The 27,872-nt window shown below is 57.5% G+C and overlaps 3 protein-coding genes across 10 annotated transcripts in view; all 3 read left to right on the top strand.

The window, feature by feature from the left end:
• The first annotated feature begins 4,226 nt into the window (after window positions 1-4,226).
• ARHGAP36 (Rho GTPase activating protein 36) lies at window positions 4,227-12,170 on the top strand. Its single transcript, XM_036402351.2, has 9 exons — window positions 4,227-4,470; window positions 6,243-6,499; window positions 7,039-7,234; window positions 7,759-7,814; window positions 7,972-8,122; window positions 8,575-8,723; window positions 9,067-9,237; window positions 9,682-9,779; window positions 10,714-12,170. The coding sequence occupies exons 1-9, from the start codon at window positions 4,227-4,229 to the stop codon at window positions 10,850-10,852; spliced, it is 1,461 nt and encodes a 486-aa protein (XP_036258244.1). The 3' UTR covers window positions 10,853-12,170.
• Window positions 12,171-13,491: 1,321 nt separating this feature from the next.
• LOC118698501 (regulator of cell cycle RGCC-like) lies at window positions 13,492-16,515 on the top strand. The gene is made up of 5 exons (XM_036401825.1): window positions 13,492-13,564; window positions 14,140-14,295; window positions 14,766-14,846; window positions 15,145-15,207; window positions 16,021-16,515. The coding sequence occupies exons 2-5, from the start codon at window positions 14,142-14,144 to the stop codon at window positions 16,026-16,028; spliced, it is 306 nt and encodes a 101-aa protein (XP_036257718.1). The 5' UTR covers window positions 13,492-13,564; window positions 14,140-14,141; the 3' UTR covers window positions 16,029-16,515.
• Window positions 16,516-23,561: 7,046 nt separating this feature from the next.
• Window positions 23,562-27,872, top strand: part of LOC118698561 (H(+)/Cl(-) exchange transporter 5) — a 30,193-nt gene continuing 25,882 nt past the window's right edge. For 6 of the 8 annotated variants that reach the window (XR_008508611.1, XR_004981912.2, XR_004981913.2 and 3 more), the window contains exons 1-2: window positions 23,562-23,636; window positions 24,215-24,267. The gene's annotated coding sequence lies outside the window, so the exon portion shown is untranslated. The remainder of the gene's footprint in view (window positions 23,637-24,214; window positions 24,268-27,872) is intronic. The other 2 variants (XM_036401934.2, XM_036401935.2) reach the window with 2 other exon arrangements.

Below are 27,872 nucleotides of genomic sequence, written 5' to 3' on the forward strand. Positions count from 1 at the left end.
ATGCTTTGGGGGTGTCCTGGTTGCCCATGGATGGGAGCAGGAAAAGCTGAGGATGGAGGGGATTGAGCAATGAGCGATCCCTGCCAAGGCTCTGTGTCCAGCGTGGGAAGAGCAGTTCCTTCCATCCAGCCCTGCTCTCTCTCCACACGTTGTTTCTGGCTCTCATTTCTTTGGCAGAAAATTCACATTCTCATCCCCTCTCTCCTCCCCTTGGCTGTGGCAGCTCCTTTCCATCACTTCCCCACTTCTCCTCCCGTCTGTGGGCTGGAAGGGCCCCTGGAGCCTTTGAGGAGATGCTGCTGTGAAAGCCATTGTCCCAAAGGAGGAGCTGGGACATCCAGGAGCTGCTGGTGCTGCTGCAAGAGGACACAGACAAGGTAAACGTGGGCCCTTTGTTCCAGCTGGGAAGAGAGAAACTGCAGCTGAGACTGGGGGAGCAGCCGCTGCTCCTTGGGAATGGAGGGGGCAGCTGCACTGAGCTTTCCCCATGAGATTTCCTGAAATAAGCACCAGTCCTGTTTTTGAGTTAGTGAGATTCCTGCTCTGGCATCCCCTCCAAAGGAGGGTTTTTGTGGGGCTCTGCCTTTGCCCCCGCTGTGGGCCAGCATTTCTTATGGGGAGCCTGGTGCCTGTCCAGGATGAGTGAGCTCTCCTGTCCCATGGGATTCACAGGGATCACTGATCCCTGTCCCCTGCAGGGACACCCACGCTGCTCTTGTGCCTCTGGCTTGGAGGTGCTGGTCCCCATCTCAGCTCTTCCCAGGGACATAAATCCACACCTGGGCTGGCAAGCAGGACAGGTGTTTGGGGTTAACTCCTGGAGGATGAGTTTTGGCAGTACCAGTGATGGTGGCACGTCACAGGGCTCCGCAAGTGGCGCCTGTGGTTGGGCAGATAAGCAGCAGCTTGTCCAGCCTTCTCCTTCCTGCCTTCTCCTTCCTGCCTTCCCTCTGCTGCTCCCTCTCTGACTGGGATCCTCCTCTTCCTCACCCCATGGCAGCCGCATCCCCCAGGACTCTGCTCAGGCTGGGGATGTGGCCGTGAGCTCTGCTGGAGTGTGGGGCTTCACCTGCACAAAGGTAACTCCCTATAGTGTGTCTCTCTGGGGGTATGTCCATCCATCCATCCGTCCATCCATGCACAGCAGAGCTGCTCCTGCCCTGCTGGGACCTCCGGATGCAGCAGAGGCATGGAGCTGTCCCTGGCATATGGAGATGCTCTCATCTGTAACAGCCAAGGAGTTTCCTGCCCTATGCCATCCCAGGGGAGCAGCATGGAAGTTATAAAAATCCCTGCATTGTGCCTCTTTAATTTGATAGAGGGCAGGGATAGATGGGATATTGGGAAGGAATTCCATCCTAGGGTGGGCAGGCCCTGGCACAGGGTGCCTGGAGCAGCTGTGGCTGCCCCTGGATCCCTGGAAGTGCCCAAGGCCAGGTTGGATGGGGCTTGGAGCAGCCTGGGACAGTGGAAGGTGTCCCTGCCATGGCAGGGGTGGAATGAGATGGTTTTTGAGGTCTCTTCCAATCCAAACCAGTGTGGGATTCTATGATGTAGGTGAATTCCCTTTTCAGTGTCCACTTACAGGGAACTCTGAACAACTCCTTTATATTTGTTTTCTTCTTTAATTTATGTAATTTTCTAAATTCTAATTTCTGAATTTCTAATTTCTAACCTTTAGAAACTGAGATTTCAAACCTGGCCAGAAGGAACCAGTCTCAGGGGCTAGAGGGGGGCAGAGACTGACACATGAGCCCTGTCCCGTTCCTGGGGGTCTCACTTCATCCCTTGAGACTTCCAGGCATTTATTTTTCATTCTTGCCTTAAGCCTCTTTGGGGAGGTTCTTTTCAGAGCCTGTACTCTGACCTCAGTCCTCTCTTCTCTCTGGGGCTGCTGTTGCTCTTTGGACCGTGCTGGGTGGTGCTGGGGTGGTGGCACAGGTGGCACCAGGAGGAGGTGGCACCGCTGGAGGTAGCCAGGTCAGTGTGGGGTGAGGAGCCAGGTCCCTGTGTGGGCTCTCCCAGAGCCTGCACACAACAGGGAGGGCTCCCCAAAGCTCTGGGAGAGGAGATGGGGTGCCCAGGGTGTGTCCATGGTCTGTGGTCCAGCCTGTGCCTGAGGTAAAGGGCTTCAGCACCTCTGGTCATGTGCAGTTGTTTGTGATTTAAAAGAGATAAATGATAGAATTTGGGAGAGATCTTAAAGCTTATCTCCTTCCATGCAGAGACCTTTTCCACCAGTGCAGGCTGCTCCAAGCCCTGTCCAACCTGGCCATGGACACTTCCAAGGACAGAGCAACCACAGCTCTTCTGGGCACCCTGTGCCAGGTCCTCCCTCACAGGGAACAATTCCTTCCCAATATCAAATCTAAATATCTTCTCCTGATGCCTCCAAGGCCTTTGCTTGGAAGGTTGAAGTGAGATGATGTGGCTGGGGCTCTGCAACCCCACTGGCTCTTTGGAGAGGTGACAGAGGGACAAATGTCTCCTGCAAAGACTCCCTGGGGTGCTCCCAGCAGTTTCTCTCCTAAAGCAGGTGTCGCTGCCATGTGTTCCTTTCACACAGGTGTGTTTTCCAGAGGACCTTTGGCTCGCCCCCTGTGCCAGGCCCCAGCCCTGGGATGCAGCCCGTGGCCCTGCAGAGCCTGTCCGAGCTGGAGAGGGCCAGTCTGCAGGAGCTGGCGCTGTTCCAGCTGCAGGAGAGGCTGCCCGTGGGGCATCTCAGTCTGGACAGAGGTACAGGGGGAGAGGAGGGGAGAGGAGGGACAGGATGGGAGAGGACAGGACAGGAGGCTCCTGCCAAGGGGGGCTGAGGCTGAGCCATTCATGCTGCTCACCCCCGCACCACAACCCAGGATGATGGTTATGGAGAGACATTTGTGACATATTTTGGTCCATTCTATTTCTCATTCTTGCTTTATTCTGAGCCCTGAAGGCCTGATCAGCCTGTGGAGGGGTTTATGTGTCCGCAGCAGTGTGAGAATGTGACCCTCCAACCCCCAAACTCAAACCAGATGTGACAACTTGGCGAGGTCTCCACTGGGATTGTCTGAGTGCCCTTGGGGTGGGATGGGATTTGCTGTTTGGATCCATGGCCAGCACTAAGTCCTGATGCTGGAAAGGGGCTTATGGGAGAGTGGATAATTCACTGGCACATAAAAGGGTGAATAAATTTAGGAGCTCCACAGGAACTGAGCACAGAGGCCCTGTCAGGGTTCCCGGGGTTGACTGTGTCCCCCACCAGCAAATCCAGAGAGTTGTGGTTCCCAGACTCCTTCCCAAATCTACTTCTTATCCACTTGATGTGCCTCCTGTGCCCTGGGCCATATTTTGGCATCCCAGCAGGGCAGGGGATGCCACCAGCTCACCAGGTCTGGGGCTGGGGGTGCAGAGGGAGCCTGGGGGTCTCCAGCCCTCCTTTCAGTCCTGGCACTCCAGGGCAGGATGGAGGCTCCAGGTCTCTGGGATCCTCTCCCAGGGATGGGGCATTTCCCTCACACTGAGCACCAACTGCTTGAGGTGGCACCCAAGTCTGGCTTCCCACCTTAATATCCCAAAGATTTCATGCCATGAAATGGCATCATGAAGATCCAGCATCCAGCACAGCTCCCCTCTCCTTCCCAGAACTCCCAGTTGCTCCAGGGCTGCAGCCCTGGAGGACTTTGACCACAAACATCCTGATTCCTTTTCTATTTTGTTTTATTTTGGACTGTTGTAATCCCTCTTGCAGTGACACCCTAGCAGCAGCTCCTCTAGGGACCAGTGCAGTGCCAAAAAAAGCCCCAGACCCCAGTATTTCCTTCCTGGTTGGTCAGTGTGCTGCTGGATAATTTATGCTGGCTTCTACTCATGTTCCTCATTCCAGCTGTCAGAGCTTTCCTCTAAGTCCTACAAAATAACCCAAACAAGTAGATATAAGCTGTTCCTAGGAAGAGAATTCTTCAGGAATGAAGAGTATGAGCCAGAATAGGGTGATGTGTCCTGGAAGGATTTAGGGTGGGCAGTGAGTGAATTCTTAGTTCACTGCTGCTGGATGTGTGAGGTGGGATTCCTACAGAGCAGGATGGGATTTGTAATGGTGTTTTGTACAACTTTTTATGTCTGTGCTCTGTAAAACGTTCCCAAAGCCTTTCTGGGTGTCACTGCTCGTCTAGAGCCATGGGGTCCCTCCATCCCTTCACCCACAGAGGATGGTGCCCATCTCTGGGAATGTTCTCCAAGCAGTGATGTCCATCTCCAGGGCTGGTCCCTGGGCAGCTGCTGCCCACTGTGTGTCCCAGGACACTTCCGGATCTTCTCAGGGTCATGGCTGCAGTGTCCCCTGGCTGGAGGCTGCAGAGGGACAGGGAGCCTATGCTGAGCCCCAAGATGCTGGTGCTGAACCTTCCCCTTTTCTTCTCCTCCTAGATGGCTCCAAAGGCATTAAATCCATCCGGCAGAAGCTGGAGAGCTTCTCGAAGGAGAGAAAAGGTGAGCAGCCTCACTTTTACCTGGGCTTTAGTCCCTGCTCTCAGGGGGAATGGGTGATTTTTGGTGGGGTGGGAGGTGCCTGAATCCAGTAGGATGCTTCATCACAGTTGTTCTGCTGTTCTTGGAATGGCACGAGCTTGATGGAGCCTGGAAGGACGGAAAGGTGTGTGGAATGTGTGCAATGTGAAATGCATTTTCAAGGTGAACACCTATAAATGCGTCTATCTGCCCATTTTGCCCCACTCTTGTTACCTCCAGTTCTATCTTAGCATCCTCTGAAGGACCTCGGTGACAACCCTGGGGTACACAGAATCCTAGAGCAGAGCCAGGTGGGAATGAGCTTCCCCACACCAGTACAAAACCCATTCAAGGAAACTACTGAAATTAATGCCTCGTATTTTACTTAGTACAATGCTTAAACATATCAATCATTGTACAACATGCTGGTAGCAACCTAGTAGCTGTTTGATCTCTGTCTGTAGTAAAAGCATTGTATAGTTTCAATCCCAAAAGTTCCCAGAGAGGGAGTGATAACATAGAAGCTTCATCCGCAGCTGGAAACCGCTTCTGAATGCATAATAGTAAGTCCTTTAACTCAGATTTTGAAACGTTACAGGAATTAGATTTGACCAGATCTTTAAGGTTTTATAAATATCTCCAGGCAAATTGGACATCTTGTGTCCTAACATGTTCCCTGAGTCTTACCTGATGTTGAGCAACCGGCAAGTCCTTGTTGGATCTCTGTCCTGATCGAGCCAGCGACGAGGGCAGAAATCCAACTTCTCTCTTCTTGCAAGAGTTATGATCCCAGGATTCATGCTTGTCTCAGCAACACTTCACAAAAATGACCTCGGGGCTTTCTGGCAGGTCAGACAGTTTAGTTATCTGCTCCCCACACAGGCCACCAGTTTGTTGGACAATACTCTCTTCTTGATCTCGAGATGGGGCAGCTGAGAGGCATTTTAAAATCTTTTTTTCCATTTTCAGTCTCATGAGAAGGGTGAGACAGCACAGATGTTATAATTCATGCCATCACAATCAGAAACCAACTATTTCCTAATTACAATACACTATGAGTCTTTCTTGGCCTATCAGCTTTTTGCCACGCCATGCTGTAGATGTCTTAAAGCCAATCATCTAAAACTACCCCTCGTGGGTCCTGATATAATGCATTTTTCATAGTTTTATTTCTCTAAAGTATCTAGTCTTATTTGTAAGGTCATCTTTTGAAACTTTTTTCTAGCTCCATTTTTCTCTCAACAATATCTGTCTTATTCTATGGTATTTCTAAGTCAGCATTTCTTGTCTCAAAGTCTGCATACGGATGTACACTGTGTGGGCCTTCTGTTAGGCCCTGAGAACTCTCTACAAGTCCATTTCTCACAGTTAGAATTTGGAAAGGATCTTTTGGTGATTTATGAAGTTGTTGCTTCATAGATGCCATGGCATCTTCATGGGGCTGTAGCCAGTCAAAGGAAGGAAACTCCTGGAAAAACTGGGACGGGCTCCAACAAGCCCACAGAGCAGGCCCCTGTGTCTCCTCCCTGTCCCCCCAGCCCCCCATTTCCCATGGGGTGCCCCCCCCCCCCTTGGCTCTTTGGCACCCAGGGTCCCACCACACCTTTCAGACTCTCCAGGAGGAGCAGCTCCCTTGGGGATTGCCTGGCTCCCTGGGACAGCACCGCGCGCTCCAGGCGCTCCTGGGGGCAGGACACGGGGGTTCATCCCTGCAGCTCCCTCACTGCAATTCCCTCCCTGCCGTGTTCCCCCAGACTGCTCTCCCCACACCTTCGGGGTGCCGCTCGCCCAGGTCATCGCCAATGACCGCGCCTGCCGGCAGCTGCAGGAGGCCGTGGGCAGGAGCCGGCGGCTCTGCCTGGAGGTGGAGGCCACGGTGACGAGGTTCCGGGCCCAGAGGCACAGGAGGCTGGGAATGGGCACCAGCTGCATCCGGGCACCCGACGGGGGCTGCCCAGAGGAGCCGCTTTCCCCAGTGCTTGTGGACAAGAGCTCCTGGAGCCAGCGGAGGGTATGGTCCCCAAAATGGGCTGTGGTGGTGCTGTGGGATGGGGGCATCTGAATTTGGCAATAAATGGGATTTTCCAGGATTTTTTCTTACTGACTGAGTGGGTTGTGTCCCAGGCTGGGCCGGTCCCAGTCTGTCCTCAGGGAAATGGTGATGTCCCCAGCGCCCTCAGAGATGGACTGTGAGGAGTGGGAGGACCCTCACTAGCAAAGCTCTTATGGAGATGAGGTTACCAGGGGGACATTTAAGGGTCCAGAGGGCAGGGGTGGATGGGATATTGGGAAGGAATTCTTCCCCATAAGGATGGGGAGGCCCTGGCACAGGGTACCCAGAGAAGCTGTGGGTGCCCCTGGATCCCTGGCAGTGTCCAAGATCAGGGTGGACACTGGGGCTTGGAGCAGCCTGGGACAGTGGAAGGTGTCCCTGCCCATGGCAGGGGTGGCACTGGATGCTGCCCTTTCCCAGAAACCCGTGAGGTCACGGCAGTGACAGATCTGTGGGGTCATTCCTGCCACCTCCAAATGCCCTCTGCTCCATCACAGGGGGCCATGTCTGTGGATTCCATCACGGACCTGAGTGACAATGCCTCTGAGCTGCTGGAGGCCCTGCAGCTCTCACACCCCCATGAGCTGGACCCTCGCAGGAGCCGTGGCAAGAAGAAGCAGCTGAGCCTGAACCCCATCACCTGGCAGGTGCCACGGATTGTGGACAGGTGCTGCACTCACCTTGAGACACACGGTAAGGGCTGGAAAAACTCCCTGTGTGTGGCCACCAGGATATCCTGGCCTGACCACCCCCAAGGTGGGAGGAAGGCCAGGTTTAATGGGCACCATGGGATTCACCTGAAGGTTGGACTCGATGGTCTTGGAGGTCATTCCCAACCTGAATGCTTCTGTGAGTCCTGGGGCAGGGCATCTTCCAAAAAGCCTCCTGTGGAGAGTCCTCTGGGTTGGATGCAGCACCAGAGGGGAATGTTACAGAGGAGGGAATGTCACTGTGTGTGTCAGTGACCATCTCCTGGTGCCTCAACCTCTGCTGCACATCTAGCCCTTGCTTACAGTGACTGTAGGGACGGGATCTCCTCCCTTCCCACAGCCAACCCAAGGAAATCTCATGGCTCCACAGCCTTTCCTTTTCCTCACTGCCTGGAGAAGGGAAAGCCATGTAAGAGAAGCCCTACCACGGTGCTGAGGTGCTCCCAGGAGCAGCCAGGGTGGCAGGGAGCAGTGGGAATGCACAGCACTAACCTCTCTGTCCCCCAGGGCTCCAAACTGTTGGCATCTTCCGTGTTGGAAGCTCCAAGAAAAGAGTCCAGCAGGTAAAGGGAGGCATTCACTGCATCCTCTGGCTGTGCCTTGTCGGGGATAGAGGCTCGTGTGGATGGGGATGGATAGAGCTGACATTGGTGTGGAGAGGTCTGAAACAGACTAGAACTGACTGTGATTTTCATCCTTCCCATTTCTTCCATCTCCAAGCTGAGGGAGGAGTTTGACCGAGGGCTGGATGTTTTCTTGGATGAGCATCAAAGTGTTCATGATGTGGCTGCCCTGCTCAAAGAGTTTCTCCGGGATATGCCTGATTCCCTGATTCCCAGAGAGCTCTATGGAGCCTTCCTCAGCACAGCCAGTGAGTACCTGTGGGGCAGAGCCTGCACAGCCGCAGGAGAATTTGTGTTGGGGGCACCTCTCACTTGGTCAGGTTGCTCCAAGTCCTGTCCAGCCTGACTTTGGACACTGCCAGGAATGGATCCTTCCTCACCACCCTTCTTTTCCAAAGCTTCTGGGATGGGTGTTGTGCTCCGTGGCACTGCCACATGCAGTTACTGTAATCGATGGATTTGGTGGGGCTTTTGTTTGATTTCTTTTGAATTGGACTCTAAATCCCTCTGGTCTGTGACATTCTTTGGCTGTGTGGCTGTGCAATATCCAACAACACCACAGCTCTTGCTGGGTTCTCCATCCCATGGGAGGAAGGGTGGGACAGCAGCCTGGCTCCCACCAGAGCTCATTCCCAAGCATGTGGAGGAGGGCTGGAAGTGCCTGGTGGGCTGGGACCCTCACTAACACTGCTCTCCCCAGCGCTGGAGGGGCAGGCCCAGCTGGACACGCTGCAGCTGCTGCTGTTCCTGCTGCCCCCGTGCCACAGTGACACCCTGCTGCGCCTCCTGCGCTTCCTGGCCGAGGTGGCCCGGCACGCCGAGAGCTCCTGGGACCCCGAGGGCCGTCAGGTGAGGCTGCTGCTCCCGAGGGGCTGCCCTGGAAAGGTGCTCGGGCTGCTGTGGCTGCAACTGAGTGGGGCTGCTGCAAGCTTGGGGGAGAAAACAAATCCTTCATGGAATCCTGGGATCATTGTGGTTGGAAAAAGTGGGGATGGGATGAGTGTGTGCTCCAGAACCTCAAGCCCTTTGTGCTGGCCCTGCCACCAGCTCAGAGAGGACCAAACTGGACCCAGACCAACATCTCACCCTCACCTCGCCCTTGTGTTCCTGCCCTGGGGTGGGTGAGGACATCCTGGGACATCCCATGCCACTACATCCACAGTCCACAGGTTTCTTTGGTTCTTCCTTGTAGATCCCTGGGAATAAAATGACAGTGTCAAACCTGGCTACAGTCTTTGGTCCCAACATCCTGCAGAAGGAGAAGCCTGGAGAGAAAGATGCTGGTGCCCTGAACTTTGAGGACAGTGCTGCCATAATCCTGGTGCTCCAGAGGCTGATTGAGCACCATCACTCCCTGTTCATGGTACGTGGGGCTCCTCAGGGCAGCCCCTCCAGCCCCTCCTTCCCTCTCAACTCTTCCAAGAGCAGCAGGGGAAGGATTTTGTCCCTGTCAGAGATGCACCCCTTGGTCTGTGCCCATCCTCTGGGAAGGCTCTGGCTCCATCCTCTCTCCACCATCCCACAGGGCACTCGCAGGCAGCAGTAAGAATCCCCTCAGGTCTATTTGAATGGGACATTTCAGGTCCCCAAAAAGCCTTATAGCAATTTTTGTGGCCTGCAGGGAGTCAGAGGACTGGGGATAGTGGAGGGAAAGCAGGAGCTGAGATCCTGCAGCCCCTGGGAGGTGTGTGGGGTGTGACACCAACGTGCTGGGTCTGTGACCACGTCCTGGGGTCCTTCCTTGGCTGCCTCTGCTCAGCTTCCTGCCGAGAGCGGCCCCACGAGTGGTGTGGCCGTGTCTCCCCAGGTGTCCCCAGAGATGCAGTGTGACGTGCTGAGGAGGCTGTTCCAGACAGACCCCGATGTCATCGAGTACCTGCTGCGCAGGAAGTTCCCTGACGTGCCGTAAGTGCCCGAGGGCTCCTCAGGGCACAGGGACAAGTGGCAGCACACCCTGCTCATCTTCCTCCAGACTGCTCCTTCCTACAGCGCCCTGGTCACAGCTCCTCAGCTAAAGCCCTTCACACTCCATCCTTCCCATGCCTCAGAGCTCCCTGCTCTCCCTGTTTGCTCCTCATCCTGTACCAGCTCTCTCCAGAGCTCTCTCTCTGGTGTCCACACAGCTCCTGCCCAGCCCTTCCCCTGCTCCTGCCTCTCAGTGTCACACGCTGATTCCTGCTCCACCACCAGCCTTCTCCAAACCTCCTCTGTCCTTGGTGTCCATGTTTCACTGCAGTCTTTGCCTGCCCCGGGTGTCTGTGTGGGGCTACCAGCTCTGTCCATACATCCACATTTTGGGTACAAGTTGGGACATTCCCACTGAGGCTCAGAACTAGAGCTCGTGCCCTTCCCTAAGGTTAAAGGTGGTGGCTGAAAGGACCTCTCATCCCATGAGCTGGGTCCACCATGGCACATAATGAAGGAGGGGGTTTGCTCCCTGGGGTTGGAAGTAGGGAATGGTTGAAAACAGGGGATCCTGGGAAGCAGAGGATGCTCAAGAGCCTTCAGTAGACCTGGTGACTCTTCAGTAAACATGAATTGTCCTGTGGGAAGGGTTTTCCTGGACCACAGGCCACTTCCATACCAATTTGGATGGGGCTTGGAGCAACCCCATCTAGTGGAAGGTATCTGTGCCCATGGACTAGATGCTCTTCAAAGTTCCTTCCAACCCAAACCTGGGATTCTGTGATCCATGCTACAGCTTCTGGTTTGTGTTCACATTCCTTTTGGGACTGTCTGGAGATGGCAGTCTTTGGGATCACTGCTTGAGTCCATTTGGGAGTGCAGTAGGCAGTAGAAGCATTTGCTAACAGAATCTCTCTCTTTTTTGCTTCCTTAGGAGCCCAGAGCGTGAGGATCCCGGGGAGGAGCTGGCTCTGTCCGTGCTGTCCGGCTGGACACGCAGCCTGGAGCGAGGCTCGGTCTGCTCGGAGCTCTACAGCAGCGTCTCCTTCCTAAACCTGCATGTTGGCATCTAGCCCTGCCCAGGCTCTCTGGACAAAACCAGGCAGCTTTTCCCACAAAACCCAGCCCTTGCCTCACTTTGGGGGCAGCCCCTGTGCCTGTGCCCTGGGGGCAGAGCTGTACTCGGGGGTCACCTGCCAGGCTGGCACCTCCCTGTGGGACCAACCACTGCCACATCCTCAGCACAGCCCTCCCCTGCCACCTCCTCCTCACAGCACCTCAGGAATGGATTGTCATCCCTACACCTGTGGGCACTCTTGGGAGGACAGGCTGAGGAAGCTGGGACTGCTCAGCCTGGAGAGGAGATGGCTCAGAGGGACCTTATCCATGTATCCAAATGTTTTTGTAAGGGCCTGGAGGGACAGGACAAGGGGAATGGCTTCCCACTGCCAGAGAGAGAAATTGGGATATTCCTGGGATATTCAGAGAAATTCTTCCCTGTGAGGGTGGTGAGGCTCTGGTTCAGGCAGGGACACCTTCCACTGCACCAGGCTGCTCCAAGCCCCATCCAGCCTGGCCTTCTGGCCTTGAACTTTTCCAGGGATGGGGCAGCCACAGCAGGGCACTTCTGGGGACAAAACAGTACTTCTGTAAACAGTATTCCATATTCCATCACAGCCTGCACCCAGTCATGGTCTGAAGACACCCAGACCTTCTCAGGTGCCCTGCTCAGGGCTGGGCTCTTATTTTGCAAAGGTCCCTTCCCTGCAGATCAGAACAGTTGGGATGGGTGGGGAAGCATTTCCCAGAGGAGCCTGTGCTGTGAGATAGCTGGTGAGACCCCCTGGGAGCTGATAAACTCCAGAGAGCAGCAGAGCTGTTGTGTCTGGAGGAGCAGATAAATTTGGGACACCATGAGGCTGTGGAAGGTTCCAGGAAGGCTTGAATGTCAGCTGTGAAATCAACATTGTATCCAGCCACTGCTCTGGGTGGGATTGTACCTGCTGCAAGAGCAGCCCCCAGCCTTTCAAATTCCTTCCTAGGGTGGTAAAACACTGGCACAGGGTGCCCAGAGCAGCTGTGGCTGCCCCTGGATCCCTGCAAGTGCCCAAGGCCAGGTTGGATGTGGCTTGGAGCAGCCTGGGATAGTGAAAGGTGTCCTTGCCCATGGCAGGGGGTGGAGAGGGATGGACTTTAAGGTCCCTTCCCACCCAAGCCATTCTGTGATTCTATGATTCTAGGATGGAACAGGGATGCTGACACAGGATGCAGCTCTTTGCAGGAAAAGTCCTGCTGGATTTCACTTTCCCAGCACCATAACGGGGGCAGGGGGACACGGGGAGCTCAATGGGGGGAAGCACCAGCTTTCTCTGGCTGCTGCAGAGCCATCCAAGTCGCAGTAGGGTGTTTATCCCTGGCAGCGTTGATGCGATATTGCTGCAAACTCCGCTTGAGGGCAGCCCGGCACCGGCCTGGCCCGGCCCCCGTGCGGCTGCACCGAGACTCTGCCGGAGCGCCCGGGGCTGGCCCGGAGCTGCTCCATTCCAGCCTCACGAAATGAAATAAACCCCCTCCCCAGCCAGCTGCACATCTCATCATGGAGCCTTGGTGTTGCTCTGGACCTGCTCTGGAGGGGCTGGCTGGCTTTTGCTCCAGGTTCTGTTCTCAGGGGCTCTTTGCCCCTGCAAGCCTTGGGGGTCACCTCAGAAATGACAAGGAAGGTTCTGCCTTGATCCTTCCTGATCCCCAGTGCTGGCACAGGAGGGGCTGCTGCTGTTGGGGGTCTCTTCTTGAGGGGGGGTGGTTGCTTTTGGGGCAGGGGTGAATGTTTGGGGGAGTCTGCTTTGGGGGGTGGTGGCTCTCAGGAGCTGGTCACTGTTTTGGGGCTGATCACTGTTTGGGGGTGTCATTGCTGTTTAGGCAGAAGTTGCTGTTTTTGGGGGCAGTTGCTGCTGTTGGGAGGTTCTGGCTGGTTTTTAGTTCCAGCCCCACCAAAGCCCCCTTGAGTCCCTCAGACTGGTGGGGCAGAGCCAGGCCTAGGGCTTGTATGAGGGTACAACAGGGAGAATCTGCAGGAGTGGGACCGGCTGCTCGGATCCATGGGTGGCTTTAGAGTCAACAGCAAGGAAAGCAGAGCCTGAGCTCCTCTTTTTTAAATCCCTGTGTCTCCCTCACGCTGCTGACCAGGATCCATGGCAGGGCCCAGACACAGAGCTCTGGGCTTCACAGCTCTCTGGGAAACCTGTGGGAGAGAACTGTGGAACCGCTGAGGTTGGAAAAGCCCTGCAAGAGCACCAAGTCCAACCATCCCCCAGCACTGCCAAGGCCACCCCGACCCATGTCCCCAAGTGCCACATCCACGCGGCTTTGAAATCCCTCCAGGGACGGGCACTCCACCACTGCCCCGGGCAGCTGTGCCAGGCCGGACAGCCCCGTCCATGAAGGAATTTCCCCTAATATCCAACCTGACCCTCCCTGGCACAGCTTGAGGCCGTCTGTCCCTTGTTCCCCGGGAGTTGAGCCCGACCCCCGTGTTGAGGGAGCGAGACCGGGCGGGGGCGTTCGGAGGTGTTTGTTCAGGGGTGTTTGTTCGGGGTTTTTTGATCGGGGGTGTTCGGGGTGTTTGGGGGGGTAACCCCGGGACTCCCCCCGTCCCGCGCTGCCGTTTGGGGGCGGAGCCTCCCGGAGCCCCCGCCCAGCCCCCGGTGCGGGGCCAAAAGCGCGGCGGGAGCGGAGCGGGAGGCGCTGCTGCCGCTGGGACCGGAGCGCAGGGAGCCGAGCAGCCGGTGAGTGCCGAACCGAACCGGGGGATGCCGCCCCCTCGGAACCCGCGAGGGGCTCCGCTCCTGTGTCCCCCCGCAGCCTCCGGGCACCCCCGGGAGCGGGATGGAGCCGGGGTCCCGGACTGCCCCGGCCGGGGATTGTGCGCTCCTCCGTGTGCCCCAGCCTGGCCGGAGCAGCTGTGCCCGCCCCTGGATCCCTGGCAGTGCCGAAGGCCAGGCTGGACATCGGGGCTTGGGGTACCCTGGGACAGTGGAAGGTGTCCCTGCCCATGGCAGGGCTGGGATGGGATGGGATGGGCTTTGTACTCCCTTCCTGCTCAAACCCTTCTGGGATTCTGTCAAGCCTGCGTAGGACCAGCTCTTACTGGGCTGCCCGCAGCCCAGCTGTGGGATGAGCTGGAGGGAAGGCTGAGCTGTCCGAGGAGCTGGGTGTGCTCGGAGCAGTGCTGGCACTGCCTGCACTGGCCGCAGGACCTGGAGCCTGGCTCTGCCCCGTCCCCAGCCTGGGCTGCTCCCGAGAGGCTCTTGCTGGCCCTGCCTGCCAGGTGGGTACCCCAACACCCCCATGTTGCCCCCAGCGATGGCTGAGGAGCTCAGTGAGCTGCTGAGGGAGTTTGACGAGGTCATGGAGGACTTTGACCGGGGCCCTGCAAGTCAGTACCAGCAGCACCTGGAGGAGCTGAAGAGGAAAGCGGGACAGAGTGTGTATGACAGTGGCATCGATGAGCTGGAGAGTGAGTCTGGGCTGGGGGTGAGGAGCCTTGGGGAGGATGGCGTCTGCCAGGGTGGGAGCTCTGTGGTTCCTCCATGGAGCACATCTTCCTGCTGATGCTGCCTGACTCAGCCCTGGTGGGCTGGATGAGCAATGGGGGGATGGCCGCTGGATACTGGCCCAGGACCTGTCAACATCTGCCAGGGCTCCTTATGCCAGGCAGGCTGCTGCAGGACCCTGAGGGGCTGGGGATAACCTAGTTCTCTGTAATAACCCCGTCCTTGTAACTGTGCCCAGGCAACCTCTGGTGGTCTTTGACCTGAAAAAGAAACTCAGTTCCATTTTTCCAAGCATTCCTAGAAGCAGGGGAGGAGCAGATGGGGTCTCCAAGAGTGTGCCACCCTGTGCCATGGGCATGATCGGGCCGTGTTCCTGCAAAATGTTCATCAGGTGCCTGTGCCCAGGCCAGGGACTGATGCTCTGTCTCTGCAGGTGCCAGCACGTCCCCAGGAAGCAGCCTCAACTCCAGTGAGGAGCACCTCAACAGCCCAGCTGACACTTATCCCACTAAAGGTGAGCCTGGCCCCACCCAAAGGGGTTTGCAGGGCTTCTCTGTGCTCAGCTGGGCTTGGCAATGACTGCCAGCCCTGGATAGGGGGGTGCCAATGGGGCCCTACAGAGTGGGAATGAGCCCTTGTGTCCTGGCAGGAGCCTGGAAGGGGCAGAAGTTGGATTGGGATTTTCCCAGTTGAGGCTGGACTGGCTGGGACAAACAAAGCTGGAGCAGCTATGCTAGGAACAAGAGGTTGGGGTCTCTCCTCTCCCCAGTGAGAGGGGAATGGGGAGACCTGACCGTGTTTTTCCCCACTAGCAAAGCTTGGAGACACGCAGGAGCTGGAGGAGTTCATTGCAGACCTGGATAAAGCCTTGGAAGGTACATGCCCAGCCTTGGTCCCGGCACTTCCCACAGGATGGGACACCTGGGCTGGGGCTCCTCCCCTGCCCCTGACTCGGCACAGCCTGGCCAGCGCCTCAGTTTCCTCAGATGAGGTGCAGTGCTGGTGCCTGGGGGAGGGGACTGGGGACATGAAGGTTGGGTTAGTCCTGGCAGTGAAGCCCAACAGCACAGTTTGCAGAGCTGCTGATGTCTTTGGGAAGATGCACAGAGGGCCTGTGCTCCTCTGCCTGCAGCCTCCCTCCAGCTGCTGCTCAGAGGCTGCTCTTTACCTGAGGGGGAAGGTGAGCAGGAGGAAAGAAGGGATCTTCCCTTGTGGTGTACCCTAACCTACCCCATCAGGAGGGAGGAGAGTGGGTCTGTGTGGTGGCAGGGAGCCTGTTGATCATGCTCTCCTTCTCCAGATGTTTCCCTCCTGGTAAGAGCCTGGGAGTGTCCCTGTGAGAGGGGGTGATGCTGTGCTGGGCATCTCTGGCATCTCTGGAGAGTTTGGCTGCTCCCCAATGGCTGCTGTGCTGGGGAAACCAAGGCAGAGGCCATTTCCTCCCACAGTGTGACACGCTGGAGGCAGAGAGAACCTGGTTAAAAAACATTTCCTCCCACGCAGACAACAGCACACAGTTCTGCTATCTGTTCTCATCCCTGGTGTGCAAAATGAGGTGGCTGGTGGGAAGTGTTTCTTTGCAGGCCCCAGCCATGCTGGGAGGGAGGGAGGGGACCAGAGCTGACCCCCTGCCCCAGATTTCTTCTCTAACCCTGCAGACTGTTACCATATTCTGTGTCATCCTGCAGAGATGTGAGCTGTGCTGTGGAGTCTGGAGAGGAGCAGCCCCAGCCCTGAGTCTCCCTGATGCTGCCTCTGCACCCCTGGCTGGGGTGGGGATGGCTCTGGGGACAGGGACGGGCAGTGGGGACAGATCCGGCCGCAGGACGATGGTGACAAGGCCCTGCCAGAGGACAGCCCTGGGTGGGACCTGGCCCTGCCCTGCGTGGGGTCTGGTGGCTCCAAGGGCTCTGGGGGGGAGCTGAGCTGCTGCTGAAACCCCCAGACTAATTTTGGGGAAGATCAGCTTGCAGGACATCAGTGTGACCTCAGTGTCCCCTCCAGGCTGGGAAGCCTGGTTCCTTGGTGGCATCTGTCACTGCTGACCTTTGCTTTGCATGGGGAACCCCAAATTGGGCCCCTCTCTGCCCCCCAAGTGCCTTTGCCTCAGCTGCTGCTGTAAATACTGTAAAAAATATGTTTTGTGCTGTACATATGGTTCTGTGATCAGGATTTTAAACCTCTGCCTGTCTGTGTCCATCTTTTTCCCATTGGCAGGGGTGGGAGCAGGGATGCCTGGGGCTGCCAGCTGGTGGGACTGGCATTGGAGAAGGGGGAAACCTCAGGGAAGCAAGTTCAGCAGCACATGCCTGGCTAAAGAGGAATATCAGGAATCCCTTGTCCTGCTTGCCTATGGCACTCGGACAGTGTGGGGTGGCAGAGGGCACAGAGTCTGTGCCTTCCTCCCCTGCCCAGGGAGATGGACACTGCCTGTCATCCCTCTGGCATGGAGGGCCCTGCTCTGGGGCTCCTGCTTCCAAAGGGAGGGGCTCTGGTGCCACTTCCCCTGGATCTTGCCCCTGTCAGCAGCCCAGGAACAAGGCCCAGGGATGTGGGTTTGCAGCCCTGTGCCAAGCTGAGCTTTGAGTGAGGTTTGGCCGTGGATGGGATGATGGGTCCCCCTGAGATTCCCCTCCAGTCTTTCCCCCTGGAGTTTTCCATCCTGGGAGGTGCCACCAGGATGACAGAAGAGGAACCTGTGGCTGGTCCCCCTTTCTCATGTGGAGCAGGGTCACATGTGGCTCTGCTGCAGCTTGTCTGAGCAGGAAATGGGCAGTTTCAGTTTGTGCCCTCATCCCTGGTGCGTGGGTGCTGAGCAGGAGGATGTCAGACACCCCCTCTGCCAGCACCAGCACTCAGTGCTGCTGAGGAGGCTCTGAGCACACACGGATCCCAGCCTGGTAGTGCTGCTCCAGCAGGAGGGTGGCAGCCCCTGGGCAGGGCCAGCAAGGGGATGCTCTGGGCTGTTGTGTAATGTGACCACTGATGTCTGTCCCAAATGGACCCCAAGGGGCAGCCAGGGGATGGGAGTGAGTGTGTGCCAAGGTGGTGACACCCAGAGATGCCTGTGACACTCAGCCTGTGACCTTCTGTGGGGACACACAGCCCCCATCACTGGAGCCAGGGTGGTGTGAGGACTGTCCCACTGTGCTGATGGCAGCAACCCCTGTGTCACTGAGGGCGTTTTTCCCCTCTGAGTCACTGCAGTCGGCATTTTGCCCTCTCTGTCTTGCTCTGACTCTGGAGTCTGTTCCCGCCTTGGTCCTGTTCTGCCCCCGGGCTGCACCAGCTCCTCCCCAGCCTGTGCAGGAAGGGGCTTTAACCCCTCCCAGCCAGCACGGTCCTGATGGTCAGCAATGATGACATCAATGCTCGGGCTGTCACTATCCCCAGGTCCCATTCGCCCCCTTCCACCCCCACAGCAGTGACAAATGTTGCCAAGCTACAGAAATAAATATTTTCCAGCCCCAAATCTGCTGAGGTCGATAACCCCCGCAGCCACAGCACAGCGCTGGTGACGCTCTGGGGGTTTGTTTGTTGTGGGAGTTGCCAGGAGCAGGTTGGGGTGTCACCGCGGGCTCGTCCAGCCCCTTGGGTTCGGGATGTGTAGGTGGGAGCTGCCTCTGTCCCATGGCTGAACTGTCCCATCAGCACAGGAGCCTCTCCTGCCCCAGTGACACAGACCTCCGCATCTGCTCAGGTGGGGGCTGGGGGCCCAGGGGGTGACACTGGGCACTCCACAGTGCCAGTTCTGTGCGTGGGGTGACAGAGACCCTAATGCCAGCCCTGTCCTGCCCAGCCTGTGCTGACAGCAGATCATCCTAAACCTCTGTGCTGGGCTGCCCAGGGCAGTGGTGGAACCCCCACCCCTGGAAATATTCAAAAAACATGTGGATGTGGCATTTGGGGACATGGATTAATTAATGGTGGCTTTTGCTGTGCTGGGGGAACAGGTGGACTCGATGGTCTTGGAAGGCTTTTCCCACTTAAATGATCCCATGATTCTGTGGCTTCTGAACCTTGCTGAAGCAATGTACAGAACCCCCTTTGGGCACAGGAGCTCTTCTGCAGGGACAAGGGGTGGATTTTCTTTCCTGGGAACCCCAGCAAGAGCTTGGGGACACACCAGAGTGGCTCTGAGATGGAGGTTGTGACATCCACCAACCCATGGAGGAGCAGTTGTCCAAGGGCTGTTGTGCAGCCCAGCAGGAACCCTGACCTTGCTCCCACACTCATGGGGATACAAGCCTGAGGGGCTGGGGGGGCCATGAGGGAGGGTCTGGTGTGTAGGAATGTGTGTGGGTCAGAGGGTTCCTGGGCTGGAGGCTCTGTGGCCCTGCACCTGCCCTGGAGGTGCTGCAAAATCAATCAGAGTGAACACGCACGTCCTGCAATACAGGCAGTTCCTCCCCAGGGTCCTGCTCCCCACAGCAGGAAAAGCATCCAAGGCAGCCTTGGCCAGGCTGGAGTGGGGCTGTGCTGCTGCACAGAGCCACCAGCGAGGCTGTCACTGCTCCCTGCTGCAGAACCCAAGGGCCCCCGGGGGTTTGCTCAGAAGCAGCAGCAGCGGGAAGTGGTAACCCCAGTGAGGCGGCTGCACGGGCCCGCAGCTGCTCCCACAGGCCCGGCTCCCCCAAGCCCGGCTCCCACAGGCCCGGCTCCCCCAAGCTCGGCTCCCACAAACCCGGCTCCCCCAAGCCCGGCTCCCCCAAGCCCGGCTCCCACAGGCCCGGCTCCCCCAAGCTCGGCTCCCACAAACCCGGCTCCCCCAAGCCCGGCTCCCCCAAGCCCGGCTCCCACAGGCCCGGCTCCCCCAAGCTCGGCTCCCACAGGCCCGGCTCCCCCAAGCCTGGCACCCCCAAGCCCGGCTCCCTGTGACTCCCTGCAGCCCACGGGGGTGTTTGCCGGCAGAGCAGGCAGGTGTGTGTCCCACACTCTTTCTCCCATGGTCCCCAGTGAGCCCCTTTTCTGGGCTGAGGGATGCAGCTCTGGCTTGGAGCAGATCTCCTGCCTTCCTGGGGACCCAGATGGACCTGCTGGGACATGGAGGTGACAGCTTTGTGGAGGTGGCCCTGGCTGGCAGCCAGTCACCTCCTTCCTGTACTGCATGGAGGGCACCACTGAAAGGACCACCTCAGGGCAGGTGCTGCCTGTATCCCCCTGCTTTCCCCCACTCTCAAACCCCCAGGAAAAAGGGATGGAGGGATGTGTCCCTCAAGGCAGGACCGCCATGCACAGACCAGGGGGCTGATGGAGCTGGAGAAGCTCCTCACCCTGGCCAGGTGTGACGTTCCTCAGTGAAGCTGCTCCCACCTGGAAGGATCTCCCCAGCCACTGAGGGGACAGAAAGAGTCGGCAGAGTTCCCCTAAAGAAGTTGCTGCCACTCTGCAATTTGGAGAGGAACCTCAGCTCTCTGGGGAGGGGAAGTCCCCAGCTGCTCAGACGGTCTGGCTGTGACAGTGGAAGAGGCTGTAACTATTTTGGGAGACAGGCTAACCCCAGGGATGTTGCAGGCTTTCTGTCCTGTAAAGCCCCCTCACATATTTTTCTGGAGTCCCAGAATGGTAGTGATTAAAAGGGAATTTAAAGCCTGTCTTGTTCCACCCCCTGCCATGGCAGGGACACCTTCCACTGTCCCAGGCTGCTCCCAGCCCCAGTGTCCAGCCTGGCCTTGGGCACTGCCAGGGATCCAGGGGCAGCCACAGCTGCTCTGGGCACCTGTGCCAGGGCCTGCCCACCCTGCCAGGGAACAATTCCTCCCCAATTTCCCATCCATCCCTGCCCTCTGGCAGAGGGAAGCCATTCCCTATTGTCCTCTCCCTCTTTGTTCTTGTCCCCAGTCCCTCCCCAGCTCTCTTGGAGCCCCTTTGGGCTCCGAAAGGGGCTCTGAGCTCTCCCTGGAACTTCCTTTTCTCCAAGTGAGCAGTCCCATCTCTCCCAGCCTGGCTCCAGAGCAGAGGGGCTCCAGCCTTTGGAGCATGGAGGGATTTTTCCCCATTTGCAGGAGAGGGAGAATTTGGGCCCTTTTGGGTTTGCCAGGGGTTGCTGCTGCACCTCAGGGCTGGGAGGATCCTCTGCAGTGCTGGGACTCCATCGACTCCTGGTGTCCCTGGGGAGCCTCCATGTGACCTCCAGCTGCCCAGGGGACAGGAGAGTTCCCCCTCCCAGGGACCCCAGCCCCCAGGGATGGAAGGAGAGAGCCTCCCTGCAGTGCCTGGTGAGCTTCAGAGCGTGCGGGCGCTGTCAGCAGGGGTTGGTGTTGTTTCCTCCGGCCCTGTTCCCTGCTCAGCCTCTGACCTCATCCCGCAGCTATCCAAAGAGACAATGCCGGTGGCGGTGGCCAGCACGGTATCCTGTCCCCTCGTGTCCCCCCCGTCCGGTCACTTCCCGGGATTGTTCTGCTCCCCTGGCCGGCCTGTCCCCCGGGAGGGGCAGGGATGAGCCGGTGGCCGCTGGAGCACGGCTGGGGCACGGCATGGGGCAAGGAGAAGTCATCCTGTCCCTGAGCTTCCTCCTGCCACCCTCTGCTCCGCCAGGAGCTGCCCTAAGGCCACCAGCATCGTTCCCATCCCAGACAGAGCCCTGGGTGTGACGGGTGCGAGCCTGAGCTGGCTCGGGGTGAGCTCAGGAATAGCGGGGTCAGGCCTGCACCGGGCCGGGCTCCCTGCTGGTTTAGCGGCGTTAACCTCAGAACTGAACCGGCTAATCCAGCACCAGGAGAATCCAGCTCCGTGTCACCCACCGTTCCCTGGCTCCAAGCCTCCATTCAGGCAGGGGCTGAGCCTGCAAATACCTTCCTCACCATAATCCCCGGTTTCTGTGCCCAGAGGCCAGCAGCTTGCTCCAGCAGCGATCTTTGGACCTGGAATATCTGCTTGTTCCCATGCAATTCTTCTTGTTTTGGGAGCACAGTGCCCAGCCAGACTCCTTCACTGCTGTGTCCCACCTGTCCCTCTCGTGTCCTGCCTGTCCAACCGCTGTGGGGAATGTTTAAATTGTAAAGCTGAATATTTCAGATTGTGAAGTTCAGCTCTTTTCTCATTTGGCTGTGATATTTACTTTCTTTGGGATATGTTCATAGAATCCAAGACTAGTTTGGGTTGGGAAAGAACTTAAAGATCCAGTTCTACCCCCTGCCCTGGGAAGGGACACCTTCCCACCTTCACCCCTTGTCCCATGTTTCTCCAAATCCCAATGTCCAGCCTGGCCTTGGACACTGCCAGGGGATCCAGGGGCAGCCACAGCTGCTCTGGGCACCCTGTGCCAGGGCCTCCCCACCCTCACAGGGAAGGATTTCTTGCCAATATTCTGTCTGCCCTCTGCCAGGTATAATGGTTTGAAGCCATTATACCTGGCTGTCTGCTGGCTCCAGCTGCGTTCCAGCTGTCAGCCCTGGATGGCCGGTGCTAGGTGGGCATTGCTGGCAGCCCCACTGTGCAGTGGCCAGGGGGATGAAGCATCCTGCTGCTCATCCCTGCAGCTGTGCATGCTCTGGATCATCCCTCCTTCCCTCCTCCCTGCCTGCTCTTGGTGTGTCAGCTCAGACCCCTCCGATCCCTCTGGGACAGCAGCTCTGGCCTGGCGCTTGCAGTAGGGGCTGCACCAGGAGCTGGTTTTGTCCTCCCTGGGGATTGCCCTGGTTTGTCCCAGCCAGGGAAGCAGCAGGGAAAGCAGCACCTCTCCCCTGGATGCCCTCTTCAAGTGGGGTGCTGGATCCAGGATGGCCTAGAGCATTCAGGGATGGCTCCTGGAGCACCCAGTGCTTTGGGCTGGGTTCTGCTGGCATCAGGTGGGTGGGAGACGAGGATCTGCCATAGCAGTACAGGCAGAGGGCAGTGGGTTCATCCTGGAATGATACCAAGGGCCTGTGCAGGGAGCTGGGGGGACACTGGCCAGCTCCCCCTGGCCACGTGTTTCCAGCTTCTGCTATTTCAGGGCTTCCTGTTTCCCTCAACAGAGTGCCTTCCCGGCAGGCTGGGACCAGCCTGGGGCTGTCCCTGCCTTGCTGGGATGGGGCTGGGCTCCATCCAGCCAGGGGGATTTGTTCTTCCTTCTGGCGGTGCTCCTGAGCATGGAAAACAATGGGCAGGAAATGGGGATGGGGTCTGTGTTCCTCCCCCCTGGAGCAGCTCAGCGCCGGCTGAGGGAGCTGGGGGGGCTCAGCCCGCAGAAAAGGAGGCTCAGGAGAGACCTTTCTCTGGGGGGAGGGTGGAGCCAGGTGGGGATTGCTTCTCCCAGGTAACAACTGGCAGGACAAAAGGAAACGCCTCAAATTGTGCCAAGGGAGGTTTAGGTTGGATATTGAGAAAATTCCTTCATGGAAAGGGCTGCCCAGCCCTGGCAGTGGTGCCCAGGGCAGTGGTGGAGTGCCCATCCCCGGAGGGGTTAAACAGCCCTTGCGATGTGGCACGTGGGACATGGGCTAGTGATGGCCTCGGCAGTCCTGGGATCTTGGAGAGTTTTTCCAACCCCCAAAATTCCATGGATCTGTGATCACTCCAGGGCTTCGTGCTCCTCTGGGTGGTCTCCCAGCAGGAACCGGCCACGTTTCCAGACCCGGAGGAGAAACCAGCGGCTTTTGAGGCAGCCACGGGGTAACGGAGCTCCGGGAGGCTCCTGCCCGGGCCTCTGCCGCCCTCTGGTGACCCCGGCACGGGGACACGGGGGTGCCGCTGGGACACTGGGACACAGGGCGGGCTCCGTAGGGGGACAAGGAGGAGGCATCACTGGTGGGGGTCTCTTCTGGAGAGGCCAGGGACGGTCAAAGATGGGGGGATCAGTGATGGAGGTCAGTGATGGGTCAGTGATGGAGGTCAGTGATGGGTCAGTGATGAAGGGTCAGTGTTGGGTCAGTGATGGAGGGTCAGTGATGGAGGGTCAGCAGCAATGGGGGGGTCAGTGATGGGCAGTCTCTGCTGGGGGACCGAGGGTGGGGCTGAACAGTGACGGGGGTCCGAGGTCGGGTGCGAGCGATGGGAGGGCAGGGGCGGGGCAGGGGCAGGGACAGGGACAGGGACAGGGACGGGGGCGCGGCGGGGCGGGGCGGGGCGGGGCGGGGCGGGGCGGGGCAGGGCAGAAGCCGTCCCGCTGTCCCCGCCGTGCAGAAGGAGACGCTGCCGCTTTAAGAGCGCGGTGCCCTCACCCAAGATGGCGCCGGCGCGGTCGGCCCGTGCTTCGAATGCGCCTGCGGGGGCGTGGTCTCGCAAGACCACGCCTACAATTGGACCCGCCCCTTCCGCCCGCCCCGCCGGAGGAGCCGCCGGAGGGGCCGCGGGCGCCGGGCCCGGGACGGGCCAGGCCGAGGTACGGGAACAGGGCCCGGGCAGGGCGACAGCGCGTCCTCTTCCCTTCCGGTGTGTGCGGCCGTGTCCTGGGCCCCGGTGGGGAGGAACGCGGCCGCCGCACTGGGAGCTTTGCCAGAGGCGGTGGTGGAAGCTCGGGGCCGTGACGGAACCCGGGGCTTGCGGATCCCCGCGTCGGCCAGGGACGTGCCCGTAGCTGGCAGGAGTCAGTGACTTCCCACTGCCGGAGGGCAGGGTTGTCGGGCTGGGGTACTGGGGAGGAATTGTTCCCTGGCAGGGTGGGCAGACCCTGGCACAGGGTGCCCAGAGCAGCTGGGGCTGCCCCTGGATCCCTGGCAGTGCCCAAGGCCAGGCTGGATATTGGGGCTTGGAGTAGCCTGGGACACTGGGAGGTGTCCCTGCCATGGCAGGGGGTGGGAGATGGGCTGGGAGGTCCCTCCCATCCCAAGCCCTTCTGTGACTCCGTGAGTCCCCTGTGTGAGGTGCCAGCAGCCCCCCTGTGCCAGGTGCAGGCTCAGCCTGGGGAGGGCCCTGTGTCCTGGCTGGGCTTCCTTGCCTGAAGCTCTCTTTCTCATCCAGCAGCTCCAGGAGGTGCCAGAGTGGCGGCAGGATCAGCTGATCCTTGGCAGAAGGTACCGACACAGCTTGTTGGATGGATAAATGACCCTCTGGAATGGTTGCCGACCGCTCTGTGGGGAATGCCGGTGCTGGGGGGAGAGAATGGGATGGGGCAGCACAGGGATGGGATTCCCTCCTGTCTGTCCCTGCTGCAGTGCACGGGGTGGAGCTGGTGTCCCTCTAGGTCTGTTTGGGTGCTCATGGAGAGCTCACCTCTGATGAAATCTCCAGGAGTAGAGAGGGACGGGCAATCCTGTTTGGGAATCCTGTGATACTCTGTGTTCCCAGCCTCTGAGTGCTGTGAGCTTTGCCTTGTCCAGGCTTTACAGCCTTCCTTAATTTTGGATCGTGTTCCTCAGGTTTTTGCAGCCAGAATGAAATGAATGATTCAACTTACTACATCTGTTCAGAGCAGGTGTTTGTGGAATGCACACTTTGGAATTTTCCAGGTGTTGGTGGTTCTGTTCCAGGCTCAGGAGTCCACGGGACAGGACTGGGAGCACCTGGGAGACTGTGGGGACATGGCTGGCGGACACTACTGCTCTTCTGACTCCCTTTATTCCCACAAGGACTCAAAACCAGGATTGCTTTCACGGGTGGCATGGGTGGTGCTTGTGTAGAATAGATCATTGTTTTTACTTCTTTGGGATGCAGCAGCCAAATCATCTTCTGGCTGTGCTGAGCTGCCCCCTTGGGAATGGCCCCCACCCTGTGCACGGGGTAGGGAATGGGCTGGGGGGTGTGACCTCACACTTGGCTGCACCAAAATATCTTTTGAGATTTGTGCTCCTGTACCTTGCATGTACCTTCACCCCCTCCCCCCCCCCCAAAATCCCAGATAATTTCTTTCCCTTTGTCACAGTCCCTCATTTTCTTCTTCCCTCCTTGTTGTGCAAGGTGGCACCAGCTGTGTCTCCAGCTGGATGTGGCTGCTAGTAAAGGAAGGCAAGTTGGCCCCCAAATTTCTCACCTGGAGTATGTTTACACAGAGTTCATCCACACAGTACCCCTCGTCCCCTGGGTGTTCTGGGAGTTGCCTGGGATGTCTGCAGCCCCAGGCTGCCCAGACAGGTGAGGGCTGGCACTGACTGACCGTGCCATGGTCTGGTCACGGACTCATCCAGCAGGTTTGTCCAGCAGCTTGGATTTGGGTGTGAGTGCAGAGGTGACGGCATGGGTGGGAATGGTTCTGTGCATCAGCCCTTTAATTGTTTCCTCTGGGATAACAACCCCTTCCTGGTGCTGCAGCACAGCCTCACAGCAGGTGTTTGTGAGGGACTGTGAGCCCTGGTTTTATAGGTCATAGAATGCTTTGGGTTGGAAGGGATCTTAAAGTCCATCCAGTCCCACCCCCTGCCAGGGACAGGGACTCCAGGGTGCTCCCAGCCCCAGTGTCCAGCCTGGTCTTGGGCACTGCCAGGGATCCAGGGGCAGCCACAGCTGCTCTGGGCACCTGTGCCAGGGCCTGCCCACCCTCCCAGGGAAGAATTTCTCCCCTGTATCCCACATATCCCCCCTGCCCTCTGGCAGTTTAGGCCACCATTCCTTGCTCTCTGTGGATGGATACGTGTTTTGGTTGGAACAAGGATGCTGTGGTTGTCCCTGGAGTTTGGGGAGAGGAGCAAGCCTAGCTGAGCACTTTGGTCTGACAGAGCAACTGGTGCCGTTTTGGGGTGGGATATTTCCATCATATCCCTGACTTTCTTCTTAATAGTCCCTTTTCCTCTTCATGGCTTTTCCTCCAGAATACTTGGGCCCAAAATGTCCCAGTTTGTGCTGTTGCTGGGTGGAAGGTGGGGTTGGAATGTGTGTCCTGCTTTGGGAAGAGGTTGGAACCATCCCTGGAAATTCAATGAGTCTGGAGAGTGGCTCCAGTGCTGCGCTGGCTCTGTGCTATTGTGCCAGCCTGTTCTGCCTCAGTGCAGTGGGGGTCAGAGCTGCTGGGCTGTGTTCCAGCACTTCCAAAGGGCTGCCTTTATTCCTTCTTTCTTCAGGAACTTCTGTTCATTTCTTAACCATTGGCAAGGAAGGAGAGTTTGTAGTTCAGGTCAGGGAGGTGCCTGTGAGTGGAATGAGATCCTGTGGTTTGATAAAAATGTATAAAATCATCTCCATGTTGTGTGCTGAGCATCTGGGATGGATTTTGTGGAGAGGGAGGGCTTGGAAATGTACCTGGTGTGCTCAGCTCTCACCGAGTAATTCCCACTGCAGCTGGCAGCAGCTCCACGTCAGCCACGTGGCTCCCCAGGGGCTCAGCAGCCCCAGCCTGGGCTCTGGCTCTCGTTCCCTTACCCTTTCCCTCACCTCAGGGAGGCTTTCCCAGCCTGTTCTCTCCTAGGATTTTGTGCAAGCTGGGTGTTTTGTGTTCTCTGTGCACCTGAAAATCCCCTCTTAAACCTGTTGCAGCCCATATTTCAGTATGGTGGGGGTTTTCCACCTTGCTGAGCAAGAGGCAGAGCTTAGTTCTCATCAGAATGAGTCTGGACCTGGTTCCATGTGGTGCTGTTTGGATTTTGGGGTGTGCTGAGAAGTGTCTCCTGAAAAGAACACCAAAAGGGGAAGGTGTTCTGCTGGAAGAGATCCAGCTGTGGGTTCACAAAGCATGGAATGACAGATTTCTGGCTGGGACTCGATGCAAGTGTGACACTAAACTGGACTATAAAATATCATTGAAAATATCTGTTGAAGTCTTGCTTTTGTAGCCATGGTAGTCCTTAAAACAATTAAAGGAGAAAGAAAAATTGGAAAAAAGAGGTGATTTTTGAGGTGAGATGGTATTTTATCAGGTATTTTATTTGGCTTTTTTCTGTCTGGCACAGTTTTGGGCATCAGCTTTCTCTGTTAGATCTGTAACAGCAGATCCTTTTTCCTTTTGAATTCCAGGAGAATAACTAAACAGCAGATATGGGAAGAATGGGATAAGTGTAAGGCATGTGATCCAAAGGTGTGGATCCTCTGTGGTGGTGAATGGACAGTGTGTGAGTTCAGCAGAGGCATTTATAACTGGAAAGTGGAAATGAGCTTACAAAACACTACAGAACAAATGCCCAAACCAGTAACTTACTTATTTGGGAAGTATTCTCTTATTTGTTGCAGAGAAGCTGTGGCTGCCCCATCCCTGGAAGTGTCCAAGGCCAGGTTGGACAGAGCTTGGAGCAACCTGGGATAGTGGAAGGTGTCCCTGCCCATGGCAGGAGATGAACTTTCAGGTCACTTCCCACCCCAGTCATTCTGGAATTCCATGGTTCTAGCTATTAACATCTCATTTGCACCCAGGCCATTTTCCGGTTGCTTTTGTGGCAGATGTGCTGGGGCTGTTTTCACACTCTGCTGTGCATTGGGATGAATCTGTGGGGCTGTAGCCTCGGGACCCTGTCCCAGCTGCCGCCTGGTGCAAACCAGCCCCGTTAGCTCGGGCTGCTCCCCTCTGGGTCTGTGCGGGCACGCTTGGGGCTGTGTGAGCGGTGCTGGGCCGTGGGCAGGGTGTGCTGGGCCAGGCTGCCCATGGGCACCTGCTCCTCATCCCTTACCAGCCTTATCACAGGGTGATACTCCCACACGGAGCTGTGACAATGTCCTGGATTCCCAAAGAGCCTAGGAATGGCAGAGAAGCTGTTAT

The sequence above is a fragment of the Molothrus ater genome, chromosome 14 (assembly GCF_012460135.2).
Source record: "Molothrus ater isolate BHLD 08-10-18 breed brown headed cowbird chromosome 14, BPBGC_Mater_1.1, whole genome shotgun sequence".
Lineage (NCBI taxonomy): Eukaryota > Metazoa > Chordata > Aves > Passeriformes > Icteridae > Molothrus > Molothrus ater.